The 18,928-nt window shown below is 47.2% G+C and overlaps 1 protein-coding gene and 1 pseudogene across 7 annotated transcripts in view; one reads left to right on the forward strand and one right to left on the reverse strand.

Moving 5' to 3' along the window:
- Positions 1-331: 331 nt before the first annotated feature.
- LOC123780298 (cytochrome c, testis-specific pseudogene) lies at positions 332-631 on the reverse strand (annotated as a pseudogene).
- A 1,430-nt stretch (positions 632-2,061) lies between these two features.
- Positions 2,062-18,928, forward strand: part of SH2D4A (SH2 domain containing 4A) — a 59,738-nt gene continuing 42,871 nt past the window's right edge. For 2 of the 7 annotated variants that reach the window (XM_087856337.1, XM_087856340.1), the window contains exons 1-2: positions 3,097-5,969; positions 7,655-8,038. In XM_087856337.1, the coding sequence (XP_087712463.1) occupies positions 7,858-8,038 (181 nt within the window). In that variant the 5' untranslated portion in view covers positions 3,097-5,969; positions 7,655-7,857. Of the gene's footprint in view, positions 2,473-2,598; positions 2,742-2,789; positions 3,046-3,096; positions 5,970-7,654; positions 8,039-18,928 lie in introns of those variants that run through there. The other 5 variants (XM_045779117.2, XM_045779116.2, XM_087856339.1 and 2 more) reach the window with 5 other exon arrangements.

The following is an 18,928-nucleotide window of genomic DNA, read 5'->3' on the forward strand; positions in this document are numbered from 1 at the left end:
GGAGGATTCACTTGCAAATTCATTCTGTGGCTTTTGGCAGGAGTCCTCAGTTCCTCCCCAAAGGTTTGCTCATGACGTAGCAGTTGGCTTCCTTCAGAGTGAAAGATCCAAGAGGGAGAGAGAGACACACACACACACAAACCAAGACAAGCTACAAGGTCTTTTTTAAAATTATTATTTTATTATTTTTTTAATTCCAACTTTTATTCTTAAATGTTAAACTTAGTACAAGCTGACCAAGAAAGATCAAATATGGCTTCTTTAAACATGCAATATTTGAAACTAGAAAATTCTGACTTAGAACTAGTATTTTTTAAGTTGCAAGACCATTTCATGAAGATGTTGCCCATTTCAAATACTGAATAAGATCTTCTCTTTCACTCTTCTTTTTAAGACCAGCAAAGACCAGGGATATATTTCTTTGGGTTCTTCAAATCAGAGTTTCCTCTCCCCAGACAACACCTTTGTTTTTGTTAACATCGGAATAAGAAAATCCTGGTGTTTGTCCTGTTTTTCACCCAAAAACGCCCCAGAGATTTGGACCAGTCTTGTGTTTTCCACTTTTTTCCACTGTGTGGCACTGAGCACATTTTCGAATAAAGATCTTCTTGCTTGCTTCAGCATTTCCCATTTTGCTCACAGGGTCAGCAGCTCTGCCCACCGCCTACCTGGAGGACATTTAGCAGTCACCCAGCCAACACGCGTTGCAAGTTTGAGGCTGGTGGTCCCACAGTAGTGCCTTAAGACCTGCGCTGGAGGCCCAGCCTGGCATGCGTTTACAGGTCTTTTATAACCTAATCTCAGAAGTGACATATGAGGAGGTGGGGATGGATCACTGAGGCTAACTTGGAGTCTAGTACCATAGAAAGCAAAATCCAAGGTTTGAGTGTGAAGCTGTAACTTGAAATTACAGTATGTGATGTGAAATAATATAAGCTAATGTGTTTGAACACCCACCACGTCCAGGAACTATTCTAAGCACTTCACATGTATTATCTCATTTAATCCTCACAACAATTTCATTGTTATTATCCAGAAGGGAAAACTGAAGTAAAGAGAGGTTAGTAGCAAAGTGGGAGCACTGCTATAAAGAGGGACGTACCAGGATACGAATGGAATTTGAGTGTGGGGGAAGGTAACTGGCTGCAACCGGCGGCGTAGGGAAATTTTACTGGCTGAGGAACCACCCTTCATAAGTTCTTCAACTGCTCAATCCATGCAGTGGTAGGATTCATTTTCGGCAGGTCACAGCAGCTACCCAGGGGCAACTGACAAGCCAGCCAAATGCCGCCGCAGGCCATTCATTTAATAAGCAGTGGGAACCGAACCTAAACAAGAAATTCTCCCGATAGGATCCCTAGAATGGTTCCTAAATGGCTAGGTCTCAAGGACTCATCTCTGCCCCCAAGGCTCTTTTTAACTTTGAGTATCTTCTGCAGTCTGGAGAGGTTAAGAATAAGACAGTTTCAGTTTTGAAGGAAGCAGCTCAGACCCCTGAATTTATCAAGCAGACTGTGGAGAGGACCACTGAATGCTCACTGTTTATTACACTTCTCCCCAGCATGGGCAGTCTGAGGGTTCCCCAAAGCAGGCTGTTTTTCTGCACACATTCTGAATATTCCTCCACAACAGAAAATGCCCTCCCATGTTTCTACTCTGCTTCTGTGGAGCTTTCCAAACTCAGTGAGCTCCTCCCTTCGTGCACCACCCCAACCTGTTCTTGCTGCAATTCATAAGATTCCTTTACCTTCTTTCCTTTTTATTTTTCCCTCTGTCTCTGTTGTTTTCAGTCTCCATCTTTCCAGCCTTTTGCCTCCCTGATCCTGCCCTACAAAGCTTCAGCTGTACTGACAAGTGCCTGAGTGTCTGATAAATTACTTAATGTCAACAAAAGGGGAATAAAAAGTAAGCTCCAGAGACCCGAGAGGTGAGCTCGCTTGGCTGCTGGGCCTGTCAGTGTAACTGAGAAGGGCCTCCCCGCCTCCGCAGGCTCCACCTTGCAAGAAACCTTGAGCTCTCAAGTGGAGAAGGGGCCGGGCCTGCTGATATTAATAAGTTCCGCAGGTGCTGAGATGGCGCGACAGGCCTTCGCAGACTGCAGGTGGAGGGCAGTGGCCTTGCCGCCCAGACTACCGGGAGCTCGGGGCAGTGTTTGGTCAGACAGCCGGGCCCGGGATGCAGCAGGCCGCGGGGCCTCGCCGACGTCTGGCCCTGGAGCGTCTCCAGGTGCCCGGGTGGGGCCGTGAGCGCCCAGTCAGTCGCTCCGGCATGTGGGCCGCGGGTGGGGCGGCGCGGGCGGGCCGGGGCTGAGGGACACTGTTTGCCAACATCTCAGCCGGAGTGTTTGTCCAGCCAGTCTGTGCCGCTCGCGGGCACCTCGGCCTTGCCCTCCCTTCCTGCCCCGACAGCTTCTGGCGGCCCAAGTGGACGTGGCGTTGCTTGGGTCAACCTCCGAAGCGCGCGCTGGGCCTGGTAGGTGCGTGGGTGGGTAAGGGAGGGCCAGAAAGGGGAGGCCAAGGAGACTGGGTGGGTGTTTGGGGGGGGGCGCGGTATCGAGGCGGGAGCGCGGAAGGTGCGGGGCTGAGGGGCGTTGGGGGAGGCCCGCGGCGACGCCTGGGCTCAGGCCGGGCGCGCCCTCCCCAGGCCCCCTCCGCCGCGGCCCGGGCGCGCGGCCGGTGTCCGGTATCGGTGTCTGGTGTCTGGAGCCGCCGGTGGGTGAGAGGCCGGGGCCTGTGGCCGCGGTAAGGGGGCGTCCCGATGGGAGAAGGCCGCGGCGCACTCGGGAGGTCTGGGGGCACTTCTGGGGCGCCGGGCGGGCCTCCGTGCGCCCGAGGGGTGTGTGCGCGCACGTCACTGAGCCGGGGCGGGCCGGAGGTGGCCGCGTGGGAGGGTCGGGCCAGCCGCGAACTTCTGGACTCTAGCAGAACAGCCTCGGCGCCCCGCGCGTCCCGCGTCTGTCCCGGCCTCCGCGGCTCCCGCACGCCGCCCTCCCGCCTGTGCCCCCGCAGCGACTGCACCGCGGACGAGCGCTCACACACACGTGGGGTAGGGCCGTGCGGGCCTCCCTGGCCCAGACCTTCGGGGAGAGGCCCGGGACCGGTTTCCCAGCGCGCCGGCACCCCGGGCTGCCCTGCGGGGTCCGGGCGCCCGGGTGGGGCGGGCTTCGGGGCCGCGCGTCGCCGCCCGCTCGCTGGAAGGTAGACCCAGAAGGTGGCCCCAGGCAACCCAGCGATGGTCTTCTTCAGCCGAGCGCGAACCCCTGCCCGCTCCTGCCCTCGGGGTTCACGCGGGCGACCGAAGGGGTGGGCGTGGAGATGCTAGCTGGTCGGTTTTCTCAGAGTTGTCATTCCTTTCGCAGGGGTCACAAGAAGGAGGCAGCGGCACCTCTCTCTAAACTTAGGCTCCTCAGTTCCTAAAGGTTTTTGTTTTGTTTTGTTTTTTAAAGTAAACTTTACCCCTGGGCCGTCTCGAACTCAGGACAGGAAGATCAAGAGTTGCGTGCTCTGCCAACAGAGCCAGCCAGGCACCCCTCTAAAAGGCTTTTGATTGCCTGCTCAATAGAAACGACTTGGAGCTTTTTAAAGTGAATAAATAACTGAAAGGCATATGTGGGCATAGATGTGGCACATGAGTGGAATCTTCTAGATAAATCCGTATGTACAGTAATTTCGAATTTCTGAAGAATGGTATATATGTACAAAACTAACCAAATTGCTGTCGCCTCTGGTAGTTCATTTTATCCTCCAAAATAGCTCTTTTGCAGATAAACTTTATTAGGTAAAGTTGAACAAGATAACTGAAAGTCTGAAAATAGCTGGCCATTTTAAAAGAAGTAGAAGTCAAACTATATTCATTTTTTTTTAAAAGATTTTTATTTATTTATTTGGGAGAGAGAGAGTGCATGGGGGGAGGAGCAGAGGGAGAGGGACAAGCAGTGTCAGTGCCCAGCCAGAGGCAGGGCTCAGTCCCACCACCCTGAGATCGTGACCTGAGCCAAACCAAGAGTGGGATGCTTAACCAACTGAGCCACCCAGGTGCCCCCAAACTATATTCTAAACATTAAAATCTTACTGTCCATATTACATTATTGCTATGATTTATGCTTTATCTCTGGCTTTCCCCCCCTAAGGTCTCAGAGTCATTAAAAGCACAATTTTTATTTTGTTGAACAGGGCTATGGAAGATGTGAGAGTCAGGCCAAATCTGTGGTATCCTAGAAAACAACTGATGCTTTCACTCTTTAGAAATTTATTTTTGAAGAAAATAGCAGATGTGGGCTTGTTGCTTGTCATTTCTCTTTTTTAAGTAAGGTGCTATACGAGAAGAAAACTGAGTTAGCTTAGCTTTTTTTTTTTTTTTTTTTTTTTTTTTTTTTTACTGGATCTTGAATAACTGGAAGTTTCCTGCACTCGGTTTGTTAGATGGGGAAAGTCATTCGAAGTTTGAATCAATGTCAGTGGTTGTTTTGTCAGGGAGTGAAAGTGGGAAAAACCCTGGTTAGTTTCCTCATTCCTATTTCCTCTACCCTGGCTCCACTTGTCTCTGCAACTTCAAATTACAGAGATGTATAGTGCAGGCCCTTATTTCACGGATGAGGAAACGGTGTAGTGAAATGACAGCTCAAAGTCGTACAGCTCTTGAGAAGCCCACGCTGGGGTCCTTGCTGGGTGTTCTGTGAGCACCCTGTGCCGTTGGAGTTTTCCATCTGAGCGGGTGAGGGAGGAAGGAGTTAATTCACACCAGCTGGGAATCAACAGCCTTAGAACGGCATGCGTATTATTTAGCCGCCTGACCTTGGGGTAGTTGCCAGCTGAGCCCCCAAGTATTCTGTGAGGACACAGGGAAGCCCATGTCTTTCCTTCAAGATCCAGTAGTTAACTTTAATGCTGAAAATCCATGTTTGCTAGAAAAGGCAAACCAAACCCAAATTAAAACTGTGAAAGAGCTTGCGTATCTCATCACAGAGGTACCATGGAACTCTTCACTCCTGTGAGAGCCATTTGTGCTACTCCCAGCGGCTGTGAGAGGGGAAACTGAGAGCACTACGTGCCTGGTGAATAAAGTAGGCAAACAACATCCACACTGGGCCACCATGACAGTTCCCTGCTGCCCTTCCTGGGGGGAGGTTTTTTCAATATCTGGCCTCCCCTCAGCTTATCTACAGTTACCTGGGTGAGGCTTCCGCCCCTCAGAGGCAGCAGGTCATGCACCTTCAAGTCAGCATTTATGTTGCTGCAAAAAATTTTCTGGTCTTCATTCTGAAACTTCACATGTGGTACCTCATATCCTGACGGTGTGCTGATTCTGGGCTTACAACCAAACTCTACGAGTAGAGTACAGTAGAGCCGACTTCACTTTCCATCTTCTTCACCTGTGAAACGGGGCTAGGGAGGGACTGAATCCCAAGGGTAATTGTGAACATTAAATGAGTTAAAACACGCAAGGTGCTTAAGGTAGTGGCTGGCCCAGTGTGTGTAAGCGCTTACTGTCAGGAGTACTCTGGGGTGGAGAAAAGGGGAACAATGTGAATTTGGCATTTTCAGGGTTTCAGGGTTTCAGTTTTTAGGCACTGTTGCTAAGATTCACCCCACTCAAAATGAGGAACAGCACAAACCCATCACTGAGTTCCCCCTTTTCTACCATGTTTTATTTCTGCGAAAGTCAATCATTGGAGTCATGGAATGTGCCAACATAAGGACATTTACTGGAACATCAAGGAGTCATTCACTTTGGTTTTTTACCACTTCATCTCAGAGCACCGGAATCGAGTGTGCTGAGGAACCAGATCCTTCCTGTGGTTCCTGTGGAGACAGAGCTCAGCCTCTGGCGAACGCTCCTTTAGTGTGGATTCAGTTTGCTCTGTCCCTCCAGAAGTTTGTTGGAACCCAAGAGTCAAAAAAGCATTACAAGACATCAGTTCTTGGGCTGGTACAGCCTTTGAAGGTCGTCTTTCAAAGCAAAACACAAAGGTAGGAAGGAAGCCTGGGAGGAACATGACTGACCGAGTTAGAGTCAAACACTGCTTTTAATTGTTTTTAAAACTTTTCTCTTTTTTTCTTTTAATTTTTTTTTTTTAGATTGGAGGGAGGGACAAAGGGGGAGAGAGACTCTTAAGCAGGTTCCATCCTCGGTGCAGAGCTCCACTCTGGGCTCGATCTCACGACCCTGAATTTATGACCGGAGCAAAAATCAAGAGTATGACACTTAACCAAAAGAGCCACCCAGGCACCCCTAAAAATTTTCTCTTAATATTGTGTTCCATTTGAGTTCCAGTGGTTTGAATGCTGTGGGAGATTATAGTTAGCAAGAACAGTTGTAGCCTCAGTAAAGGTCCCAGCTACACAATGGCTGGTGAATCTAACTATGTGCTGTGAATGCAAACATTCTGGGGTACCCCAACTGTTAAACATGCTTGGGTAAAGGAAGGAACAGCTTTGTAGGGAAGAAGAAGAGGGGAAGCGGCAGGGGACTCTCAGGGAGCTTTACAGTCGGGCCCATGGGAATGACAAAGTGAAGGAACTAAGAGCAGCCCTGGTATGACTAAGTGGTAGTCTGAAGTTTATGAGTGTTTGCAGTTAGTTTGGCGAAACAAGGTATTTGAGAGGCATGACTAGATGGTGAGATTATTTGAGGCATTGTGAACACCAAATTACTAGTCAACTTCTTAAACATAGGTAGTCCTGAAAAGTCACAGTAAGTAAGCTTTTTTGTGTATCCTGCTATACTGAAAAAACATCAAAAGTCTTTAAAAAATCAACCAAACAGAAATGTGTAAATTAGATGAAACCCCCATGGAATTGTCCCCCTCCCCCAACCCCTGTGAACCCGCTTGTGAGTGCATGAGTCTGTGGTTTTGTCTTAAAGGAGCCCTCTAAGAAACTCTTTTGTAAGGCAGGGATCCTTTGTAACAAACCTAGTTACCTCTTTATTCCCCCAGTTTTGGTGGTCTGTAAATTTAGATTTTAGTAAATTAGATCTATGGAACAGGGATATTTAAAACCCAGTGACCTTCCAGAGTGTCCATGAATGTTTTCTCCGACAGCGACACTGTTTTCATGGTTCTGGTAGGTCGTCTGGAAATTGCCTTGTCCTTCTGTGAAGACAAAGTATGTAATTGTCTTATTTAGTGCCACTTTTAAGGAGAAATGGGAAAACTGCATTGTGGTCTAATTTCTGTTTCTTTTTCCTTCCTTGAGGATGGCCCCATTTTGGTTTGCTTTGGGGTGGGTAATTCTGTGAAATCTCAAAAACAGTATTTTCTTTTGAAATAAGTTGTTTGGAGAGAACCTTTTAATTTCTTCCTGTGCCTCTTTTTTGTTTTATTCTTTTCTCAGCCATACAGTTGGTGGTTAGGCTCTGAGGTAATAATATGTTTGCTTAGTTGGGAGAAGGCCAAACCTCTGTTAATTTTTTTTGTTTCCCTGAGATTGACCTGTAAAAAGTTAGGGTTTGTTTTGTTGTGTTGATAAAGTATCTGGAAATTACGGGATAGGGGTTACACAAACTCTTAACAAGCGTGTCTCAGCTTTTCTTCTCCTTTCACCTGGAATGAAAAACGATACTGTATTTCCTCCAAGCTTAATTCATGAGCCTGCCCCTGCCTGGCGTCTACACATTTTAACGCTGCCCGCTTTTTGCCTGTTGCTCTTCGCAGGTTCACAAACAGCATTGTGGACGGCGTCTTTGGTGCCAGGAACCAAGAGCCAGCGCGCTGAATTATCGCCCCAGTCACTAGGATTGCCGCGAGTCTCTGGGAAGGTCTGTGGGGGCGTGCAGGTGCCGGCCCAGGGGAGGCACACCTGGAAGCCATTTGCAAGAGCTTTTGCCACAGGTGTAAGAGACTCCAGGCCTGCGAAGATGCTGAAACAGATACTGTCAGAGATGTACATAGATCCCGATCTCCTGGCAGAGCTCAGCGAAGAACAGAAACAGATCCTGTTCTTTAAGATGAGGGAGGAACAGATCCGCCGATGGAAAGAAAGAGAAGCAGCAATGGAAAAAAAGGAGTCGTTGCCAGTGACATCCAGGCCAAAGAAAGGTAAACTTACACGTGTCTCTTCCGTGAATGTGTTAGTACCGTGGCTCCCGGCTTGTGTTAACAGTTCGCACTAGTCAGAAGCAAGTCAGGTGCAAGTTCCAGTTTGGTAGAGGGACCCGAAATGTTGAGATTCTAATAGCACAACTTATCCGCTTGAAGCTTACACTTACGTGCACGGACCCACACATGCATAGCGTTTACCAGGAACTTGTGTCGCCGTAAGCACATCTCTTACTTAAAACCAGACTGACTTAAGCTGAAGTGAAAAGTCACCTGTACTGTTTGATCTGAGGGGCCCTGAGAAAGGGCTTCTCTCCCACTTACTGTCACTGGGGCCTATATCCTCCTACCAGCATGCAAAGGCATTGTATCAGCATTTCTGTAGGAACTATGTTTACATTTCTTAGACTTTAAGAGGTCTTTCTTTGCGTTATCTTTTTTTAGGGAAACTCCCTCTTAAAATGCAAATACTGCTGTTGGGGGCGAAAAAGTCATACTACACATTTTTTTAAAGTAATCTCTATGCCCAACATGGGGCTCAAACTTATGACCCCCGACATCAAGAGTCACAGGGTCAGCCGACTGAGCCAGCCAGGCGCCTCCATACCACACATTTTTTAATGTGAGTTAATTTTTCAGCTGTACTTCTTCCTGACCCAGGGAATCCCTGGTGGCTTGAGAGATCCTTTTGAGACCATGAGGGAGGAATTCTTGTACATCGAGACTTAAAGCATGTACACACACAGACGTAGAAAAGAGCACATTAACCGCCTCTGCTCTTCACCCTCCCCCAGCACAAACTCTGTCATGGATGAATACCTATGTCGTTAAAAAAAAAAAAAAAAGCAGTTTTCAAGGTCACTCACAGAGGCATTCAAGACAAATTTCTCCTCATTTTTCATTAAGCCAGGAAAAATAAAATGTGATAAAACCACTCAGGGTTTCAGAGATGGAGAAAATGAATCTCACTTGCATGCTAGTATATACAGACTCAAGAAGGAAGTCAGTTTAGTGACCTTTACCTTATACTGCCTTTATTTAAAACCTTTTCAACTAACCTTTATAATGATATGGAAGTAAAATATGAATAGCTCATTTATTATCAATAACAGCTATTAAATACGTGTTTTGTCAGACACTATGCAAAGCACTGTTGTATACAGTATGTCTCATCTTCACAAAACTTCGGCAAAGTTGGTATTATCTGTTTTATAGGTGGAGAAAGTTTAGAATCGGAGAAGTTAAGCAATATATGCAAAGTCACACCACCAGTAGGTACCCAGATTTATTGGATTTCACAGTACTCTATACGACCCGAAATAAAATTTTTCCTTCTGTAAGTAACATGTCCAAACTGAAGCATGGCCCTTTTATCTTTCTTAACTGGCTTATACATCTCCCTGCATTCTTGAGCCAGAGTTTATCAGAGAGAGCTGGACCTCTCTGGGAGCCATTGTTCACTGTGAAGAGAGCACACTGATGTGTTGGGTAACTTTGGGACTAGTGAGAGCGGAAGGGTTCTTGCCCCAATGCCAGTGGCCCAGATACTTTGTAAGACCTTGGGGTTCTCGTGTTTGCTGAAGTGGTCTCCTTGTGACTACTTAAGACAGTAATTTTATTTCTTTGCTTATATTCTTTTTTTTGCAGAGTGTGAATCTGTCTCTTAGAAAATCTATATTATTTTATTAAATGATCATTTAAAAAGTATGTTAATATATGCAGTGAACATTCTATCAGTATTTCATGCCAAAAGTTTATTAACACTTGGAAAAATACATTTTACGCTAAATTAGTTCTCTCTTATGACTACAGAAAAAGAGAAGGTTTGATTCGTTCCCAACTTTCCCTAAAATACAGCACTTCTCCATCTTTCATCTTGTTCTGCCTTTGAAGATAAAGTCATAGATAGTATAAGGCAGTGTTATGGCTGGTGCTCCCCAGGGCTGTATCTGTGCTGCGGACCTACTGTGTGCTTCTGCTCCTTTCGGGCTGTGCTCCCAGCCTCTCCACCCCCACCCCTGCCCAGCTTGTACCCGGATTACTTTAGTGCTGCTTTTTCTTAGCAGTTCTTAGCCAGGCTGCGGCTTTGGAGATTGTCCTTTTCTTGGCTCTTTAAATATATCTTATGCCCTCCCTTCCCCTCATTCCTTCGCGCCATTTTAGCTCATCGCTTGGCAGTTCTTTCATTGTCATCTGGTCATTTTCTTCTCTATATGGTCCACCGTGGTGAGTTTTCAAAGAGCATCACTAAAATGTTTGCATATTGTGTATACCAGGAACCTTTTAGCAGTCTTACGGCTAGAGTAGAAAGGGCTGAAAAGCAATTAGAAATATGAATTTAACTTAGTAATAGATCGGAAAATCATTTCAAAATGTAATGGGAAAATGTGATTTCTAGAGAGGGAGAGAATTATGTTCCTCCTCTGCCTGCGGGGGGACATATAACTGGAGGTCTGGAGCTGGGTTGACCAGGATGGTAGCCCCTAGCCACGTGTGGCTGCTGAGCTCGTGAAATGAGAATAGTCTGGACTGAGGTGTGTTAGAAGGGTAAATTACCAGATTTCAAAGACTTGATAGGAAGAATAATGTAAAATACCACATTAACAATTTTATAGTCATTACATATTGACATGATAATCTTTTGGATAACGTGGGCAAAATAAAATTTATTAACGTTAATTTCATCTATTTCTTTCGCTGTCGTGATGGGGCTACTAGAACGTGTATAATTGCGGCTGTAGCTGACGCTTGGGCAGTGCTGCTCTGGACTCTCCAGGTAGTACCACCAAGCTGTCGGTGCATCAGACCTGAGCTCGGGGCTTAAATATACGATCTCATTAAATAATCACAGCCAAGCCTGAAGCTGAACTACTGTTCACATTTTACAGATGGGGGAAAGCGAGGCTGGGACATGAACTAGCTTGCCCAGGGCAGCAACTGGTAAGACCTGCAATCGACCCTGAGCCTGACTCTCCCAGAGTGGGTGCTGTTAATGAATATGCTGCCTGTCCAGCCCACCTGGAGCTTAAGGCGTTACTCTTGTCTGCAGGCGCCTTGCACACGTCTAAGACGTACGCCTGCGTCAGGGCCCTGCCTTTGTTCTGTGTGATTTCTTTCTGGTAACACAGACAGGAGAGGCCTTCACTCAGTAGAGGAGTGTCCAGCACTTGTTTCATTGGGCCTCCAGGCGGACAGAAAGCTAAGCGGCAGACTGGGATCTGGTTGCTGTGCGGTGCAGGAGGGACTGTGTGTGCCCTTGAAATGGACTTGGATCGTGAAACTTCATTTGCCGTATTCTCACTGCTACCAGGCGAACAAGGTCCCTTATGCAGAGCCTTCCTTTTCCATGAAATGACCATAACCCACTGGTTTGTGCCACCTGCAGTGGCCCTCCCTCCCCTCCCTCACTCTTGACGCCACTGCAGTGACCTCCACTGATAGATTCAGTTCTGATCTAGTCGATTCCTCAGCCTCATTGGACTCTGGAGTTGCCTCTCTGAGTCTCTCTCTTGATGTCATGGGTCTCCTGCTCTCTCCGTAATGATCTCTTTTTAATCCCTGCCTTACCCCCGAATGCCCGTGTTCCCCCAGGGTGCCTCACTCTGCACTGGTGGTTTGTAACCTGGAGGTGGGGTTGAGAGGCTCATAGACTCCTTTGAAAATTTAGTGAGAGCTTGGATCGGGAAAGTGCACACAGACAACATTTTGTGTATAGTTTTACAATGTTAACAGTCTCCCTAAATCTTGTTCACAGACTCTCAGTTTCACAGATCCCAGGTTAAGGTCACTGTATTATCTCCCTGGGGCACCATTTCTACCTTTTTTTTTTTTTTTTTTTTTTTAGAGAGAGAGAGCATGAGTGGTGGCAGGTGGCAGGGGTGGGGGGTTGCAATGGGCAGAGGGAGGGGTAAGAGAGAATCCCAAACAAGCTCTATGCTCTGTGTGGAGCCAGACACAATCCTACGACCACAACCCTGAGATCATGACCTGAGCCAAAATCAAGAGGCAGACGCCCAACCAACTGAGCCACCCCAGAGGCCCCCGCTTCTACCTTTTAGGGTTAAACACCACCTATATGCCAGCGACGCTCAAACCCATACTGCCAAGCCAGGCCTCTCACCTGCTTCGGTCTCAGTGTCCATTCCCTAACGAGTATTCCCACTCAGATCACCCATAAGCTCATCAATGTCACCTCAATCCTCCTCACCACCCCCAGGCCTGACCCTGCCTCTCATTCTCTGTTATAATCAGTGGCACTGCATTTTCCCTTGTCACTGCAGCCAGAAACCTAGGAGCCACACAGCTAGCCACTGAACCCTATAGATTTTACTTCATCTGTTCCATTGCCTAGAGCTTTTCCCTTACCAAGGTGCTGGTCTGTTAGGATGTGCCAGATATAAGCATTATATTTATGCTATTTCATTTAAACCTCACAAGAATCTGGGATGGTACATGTTGTCACCTTTCTTGTTACAAATAAGGAAACAAAGAGAAAGTCATTTGTATGGTCACTGGTAGAGTCAGAATTTGAGCCCAGGTACAGATCTATTCCAGGTCTGTTCTGAACCACTGGTTCTGGCCCTGTCTCCTGTCCTCCTAACTCTGAGCTTGATAGTTTAGCTGGGCTTATCTTCTTCTGTGGGGAGCACCCGCATGTGGGTAATTACTGATCTCCTCTTCCCATTTACCTTCCTGAGTCCCTGGATTAAGCTGGTCTCCTCTCCTGACTCAAGTTCTCATTTGTCTATAGCACCACCTACTTTCCTGGGCCCAAGCACCATACAGGTTTTCCGGCTTCCTTTCTGTCCTTTTGTCTCTAAAATAAGCATAACAATTATTTAAAATTTTAAAGATGGACTTTAGTACCCAGAGTAACAAACCTAGCAAACGATGGGGAAAGCAGCAGTTGTAAGTAATTTCAGGAAGTCCTATGGGGCTTGCAAGCTCATGGGGCTGGGTCTCGCCTTCTCCTGGCCTGTCCTGCTTTTCAGGGCCCAGAGGGAATGTGATGGTGTCCCCACGCCCGAGCTGGCCCGTCTGAGCCCTGTCTACATTCATTGTCCTGGCATCCCTTTTGGTGGGTTTCCCTTGTGCTCTCAGAAGTGTTTCAGTTTGGACGATGCATTACAAGGCTGCCTTAACCACATGTTTTGCAGTCTCGTGGACTGGTTTTGAATTCTGGTTCCAATTTCACTAACTCTGTGATCTTGGGCAAGTTAAATACCCTCCCTGAACCTCAACTTCCTCATTATAAGATGGGGTTAGTAATAGCCTTGGGTGGTACTCTAAATATTTAATGGCAGACGTGGCATGGGCATCAGTCAGAAGGGACATGGCTATGGTACGTGACTCCTGGAGGGGCCCACGCGCCTGGATCTTTTGGTTTCTGGATGTGGGGGTGGGGATCCCTAGAGGAGAGGCCAGAGTGGTGGGAGATACTTGAGAGGTTGGGAGTTTAGGGAAGTATATCATATTTTAACAGCCTGGGTATTGGTAGGTGCTGCTGTCAGTCCTGATGATACTCCCAATATGTGAATTTGTTAGGAGGCCCCTGGTGTTGATGTTCTGGCTTCTGTTCAGTTTTTGGTCTTCTCTTTGTAGGGACATGGTATATACATCTTCATTTCTCATTCTCGCCTGTTACTATGGTTGTCTTTCTGAGTTGGATCTAGTTGGAGTGGAGACCAGTTGCTGACCCTTTGAATCACAGTCTTAGTTTGGGGGGAAGCCCTGGGAGTTGTATTGACCTGCACCCAAGATGACCCATACTGACACTTGCAGTCTCTCCCTCCTACACCGCTGCTGGGCCCACCGTGTGGGGAGAAGTCAGACACAATGATGATACGAGCAGTGTCACACACTAATGTAAGACTGGAATAAGCCTGGCCATTCCCATGCCAAGTGTCACCCCATTCTTATGTGATAGTTCACAGCATCGCCTAGTTAGAGATCGTATATGGTGAATGAGGTGGCGATAAGAGTCTGCACAGCGGTTCTTTGTGGTGTAGTACGAAGCACCACGGACCCACTATTCTAGAAAAGTTGGTTTCAGAAGTTCTCAAGAATCCCTAAGCTAGCAAACATGAAGAACGCTGCAGTATGCAAACGTGATTCAAGGACTGGGAGCAAACCTTACAATTTAATGGAAGTGCTATGAAAAGGTCCCTCTCTCACTGTCCTCTGATTAGAGAGTACATATAATTTCAAGGTGAAGTAGACAAAAAATCCAGAATGTGTGGATAGCACCTTATTCTAGGTGCAGTCCCTGCCCCATGAGGATCTCTTAAATGTATACTTTACCTTAAGGAAGCACACTGGGGACAGAAATGTGGGTGTATGTCTGTCAGCTTTCAGCTCTTAGCAGACAGAGGCTTTTCTCCTCTTCTTGTCAATATTTTCTTCCTTACCTGTTCTCTGCATACTCCTCCTGCCATCATTCCCCAGGCCTGGTCCCTGGCATCCTTTCGCTCTCCCCTCCCAAAACCCCAAGTGTAAAATTTGTCCCTGTTTCTTCTATTTAAAGAAGTCTTTCAACCATCCAGACTCCTAAGCTGCTCTTTCTGTCTCACAGGCCTGTAGTATAGTGCCCGGAACATAGCAGATGCTCAGTAAATATTTGTTGAACAAATGACTGAATCCTCTTTTACTTGCTTGCGAATAAACTTCCCCAGAGCACATGCTTACAACCTCCACCTTTTATCATCCTTTCTGTCCTGCTTCTGTAGCCTGTCCCCCGCCTGTCTCCCTAAAAGTACTCTCCGAGGTCAGAGACTCCTGAGACCCTCCTCAAGGGTCTCCACCCCCTTTCTGCGTCTGCAGGGCATGGAGCACCATCTCTCTTGGCTGCATGGCAGCGCATTCTCCCCAGGCTCCTATATTATGTTGCGTTTAGGAGTCAGAAATCCTTTTTTTTTTTTTTTTTGCTGTTTTAATCAGAATGTTCTCTTTCTTCCCTTTTGCCTCCCGAGTGGAGCACATGCTTTTCCCAGGTTCTCACTAGTCTTCATTCCCTTTGCAATTCTTCTACACCAGTGGCTTCAGTGATGACAGCTATAAAGTAATTCCCAAATTCACAGTCAGTCTCAACAGCATTTCTTTTTTTTTTTTTTTTAAAGATTTTATTTATTTATGTGACAGAGAGACAGCCAGCGAGAGAGGGAACACAAGCAGGGGGAGTGGGAGAGGAAGAGGCAGGTTCCCAGCGGAGGAGCCCGATGTGAGGCTCGATCCCGGAACGCCAGGATCACGCCCTGAGCCGAAGGCAGCCGCCCAACAGTCCCAGGCACCCCTCGACAGCATTTCTGAACTCCAATGCCATAGTTCAGATATCTACTGAAGCTCTCCATGTAGATTGTTAGTAAAATTAAAAATAATTTATTCTTTATTTCTAAAACAGCTCAAACAAATTTATTTTCTTGATGTCACTGTTTCTGCTTATTACCCTGCCATCTCCTCTCTCATCTTTGAGTCCTTCCTTTTCAGCCATCTGAATCTTACTGACCTTTCCCTCATTTGGGCCCCGTGTGCCTCACTCGTGGTCTCTCACCCCTCATCTCTCCCCCATTCTGTCCCCACTCAGACACTGGACAGCCCCCTCCTACTTCCCTGATCCACCCCACATGCGAATGTGCCATGGTACTTCCTAAGTCACTTCTCTGACCCTGGCACCATCTGCACAGACACAGTCATGGACTCTTCGTTGGTCATTTAATCAAGAACATGGAGCTAATATTTTTGAGCATTTACCATGTGACAGACCCGTGAGGTCCGACTTACTACCTGTGTTTTATCAGAGAGGGAGCTCAGGCTCAGAGAGGTAAGGTATCATATACATGGTCACATAAAGAGTTGGTAGAAACACTGGGATTTTAACAGCACTTTCTGGCTTTATGCAGTGCAGGGCCTAAGTTTAAATCGTTTAGCCAGGTGTCTGGGACTTGTGCCATGTGGCCCTCTGTCCCCTGCATGATCCTTAGCCCATGGCCAGGTGACACCTGAAGCTCTTTTCAGCTGTCACTGAGACCCTGATTCCTTATAGCCCTTCACTGATTTCCTTCTCTGATCTTCGAGCACACTGTCTTTGTGTAGGTCACCAAACTTACGCCCTACTCTCTGTCTAAACTCCAGGTCCATCCTCCAAAACTCAATACAAAGAACTTCTCTTTTCTTCTGTGTCCTTCCAAAGCGATTTCTCCATCCTGAGATTCCTCACTGGACTTAAAATCTATTGTGGTTATAATGCGTGTTCCCCTGGTCCTTCAAACTGATCGGTTCTTCTTCTTAAATATTCCCCTAGCACCCTTTCACACCCCTCCCCCAAGTTGTTTTACTTTCATAATTAATTCAGTGTTCAATTTCTGTCTCCAGCTAGAATGTAAGTTCCCCGAGGGCAGGGACTGGTCTGTCCTGTTCATAAGTGCTTACACACATGTACCTCGCTGCCTGGTACATAGTAGATGGGGAATAAAGTTCATTATGTGAGTAACCTAATGCCTGCTCTTTCTCTCGCAGACTCTAGGTGAGTTGCAGGAAAACGGCCACATCTGTTTTATCCTGTATCCCCTGCAGCATTTAGCTCATCCGCATCTTGCTCAGAGTTAGAAACTCAGTAAGTTTTTGTAGAATGAACTAAACAGAGGCCTGAGTAGTCTTCCCCCATCTTGGTGTAAAACTGAGGGTATTGGAGCTAACACTCATTTTACTAGAATAACTTCTCCAGCAGCCTCCACTAAGGTTTTAGGGAGTCGTGGGGAAGCCCTTGAAGGCCCTCCAATCTCTATGTTCTCAGGTGACATTGAAGAGCTCCCAAGGTGAGGAGCCCTCAGCACAGAGATTATTGTCAGTGCCATTCTGTCAAGAGCCCTGCTTTTGGTATCTGGCTGAATCTGACAGTTCTCTTTTTTCTTGCCCCAAACCATAATTTCCTTGCCCTCACCATACTCTCACCACTCCCCTGCTTCTAGAACGTCAAGGCTCTAGCCCTCTCCTTTGGTGGTCTTCTCTGCTTGTGGTTTCTAAGCACCCTCCTCTGTTCACAGGTGATTCTGGGATTTCTCCCCCACCTCACCCTTCAGGGCAGCACCTTCTTCCCCCAGGAGTGATGCCCCAGCCTGCAGCCTGTGGCGCTCTCTGGAGAATGTGTCCTGCTGTGCTGAGCAAAACTTCAGGAATCCCCGGGTCCTCCCTCCCTGTCTCCCCTGGCCCTCTACCACTCTCCTCTCAGGGCGTCTTTCTCCTACTGTCAAAAATATTGGTAGAGTGTTACTTAGGTGAAGATTGAGAGATGGACACAGTAAAAAATATTATTAGTTGCCCTGAGAGAGCGTAATAAAGGCAGTTTTATGAGGTGTGACAGCTTTCTAAAGTTAATGAACCATTTGGCATCTCCTCACACAGAGCCAGAGCTGGCCAGGGCCCATCCCCACGAGGGCACACTTGGGATTGATCTTCCCTTCATACCTGGTGCCACTTTCGCTGTTCCTCCACTTGTGAAAACAGTGCCAGGTCAGCTGCCTTCTGGATGATACATTTAACTCCTCTTAGAGTGAAGATTCTGTCTCCCCTCCCTCCCTGCCCCAGTATCCTATTTAGAATTTTATTACGCTGTAGAAAGTCTTCATTGCCCCAAGAAGGGTGAAAAGTGGGAAGATAAAGAACACAGCTGAGTTTGAGCAGCCTGCTTTTTTAATGTATCCTGAGGCAACAGTAGGAAGTAGGTCAACAATTCACTGGATAGAAGATGCTTTAATTGGAAACCTTCTACTTAACCTAAGAAGACAGGACACGGTCCCAGTGTGGGTTTCTAACCTCTAAGCACCTCTGTTCCATCAGGTGCCCTCTTGCCCACACTCAACACCACTGGCCAGTTTAGCGTCCTTAGGACCCAGGGATCTTGACCACAACATGGACCATAATGACCCTTGGTAGGTCTGCCTGGGGGCTTTTAGATTTAGGGACTGCACCTCTTGGCCTCTCCTGGGTGTGTTCCACATACCCCCGGGGTTCAGGGAGCATGACCTGTGTGCCGCGTCTCAGGAGTCCAGGAGCTAGAATGTAATACAACCCCTGTGACCAGTTGTAAACAAGGGTCATTTAAGTAGCTTCACCAAGTATCACACTACCAGTAGTATTATCTTCTCACAAGCTGGTGTGAATCTCCAAGCAGCCATAGAAGTAAACAATAGGGCGGACAGTAGCATTTAACCTCTCATGAACTCCTATTCTGCGGCAGGCACTGGGGAAATAGCTGGTGTAGCCTGCTCCCCTACAGCAGTCCTGTGTTGTAGATGGTCGTATTCCCATTTTGCAGATGAGGAATTTGAGGCTTAGAGAGATTAAATAATTTGTCCAAATCACACAGCTAGTAAGTGACAGGGCTAGGATTTAAACTAAAGCCAGTGCAGTTCTAAAATGGAAATACCAAACCCTGGAGCAGCTGTGTACTTCTGGGATTCCAGAAGATTCTCAGACCTTAGAAGTTCTAACATCTGATGTTAGCACAAACTGCATGCTTTTCCCCATCTTGCCTTCTTTAGTTACAAAGTGGACGCATTCAAAAACCATATTCATATATTTTTAAAAGATTTTATTTATTTTTTTGAGAGAGAGAGAGCATAGTGAGAGAGTGAGAGAGTGCATGATGGAGGAGGAGGGACAGAGGGAGAGGGAGAAGCAGACTCCCTGCTGAGCAGGGAGCTCAACAAGGAGAGGGGCTCGATCCCAGGACCCCGGGATCAGACTGGAGCTGAAGGCAGACACTCAACCGACTGAGCCACCCAGGATCCCTCGTATTCATATTTTAAAACAAACATTGCTGCAGACGCCACCCACTGCGGCCACCCTCCATTGCTCCCTGGGACTGCTGCTTCTTCCTAAGGAGATTGGAAGTGC

This window comes from Ursus americanus, chromosome 27, assembly GCF_024610735.1.
Source record: "Ursus americanus isolate L20-20 chromosome 27, mUrsAme1.1.p, whole genome shotgun sequence".
In the NCBI taxonomy this organism is placed as follows: domain Eukaryota; kingdom Metazoa; phylum Chordata; class Mammalia; order Carnivora; family Ursidae; genus Ursus; species Ursus americanus.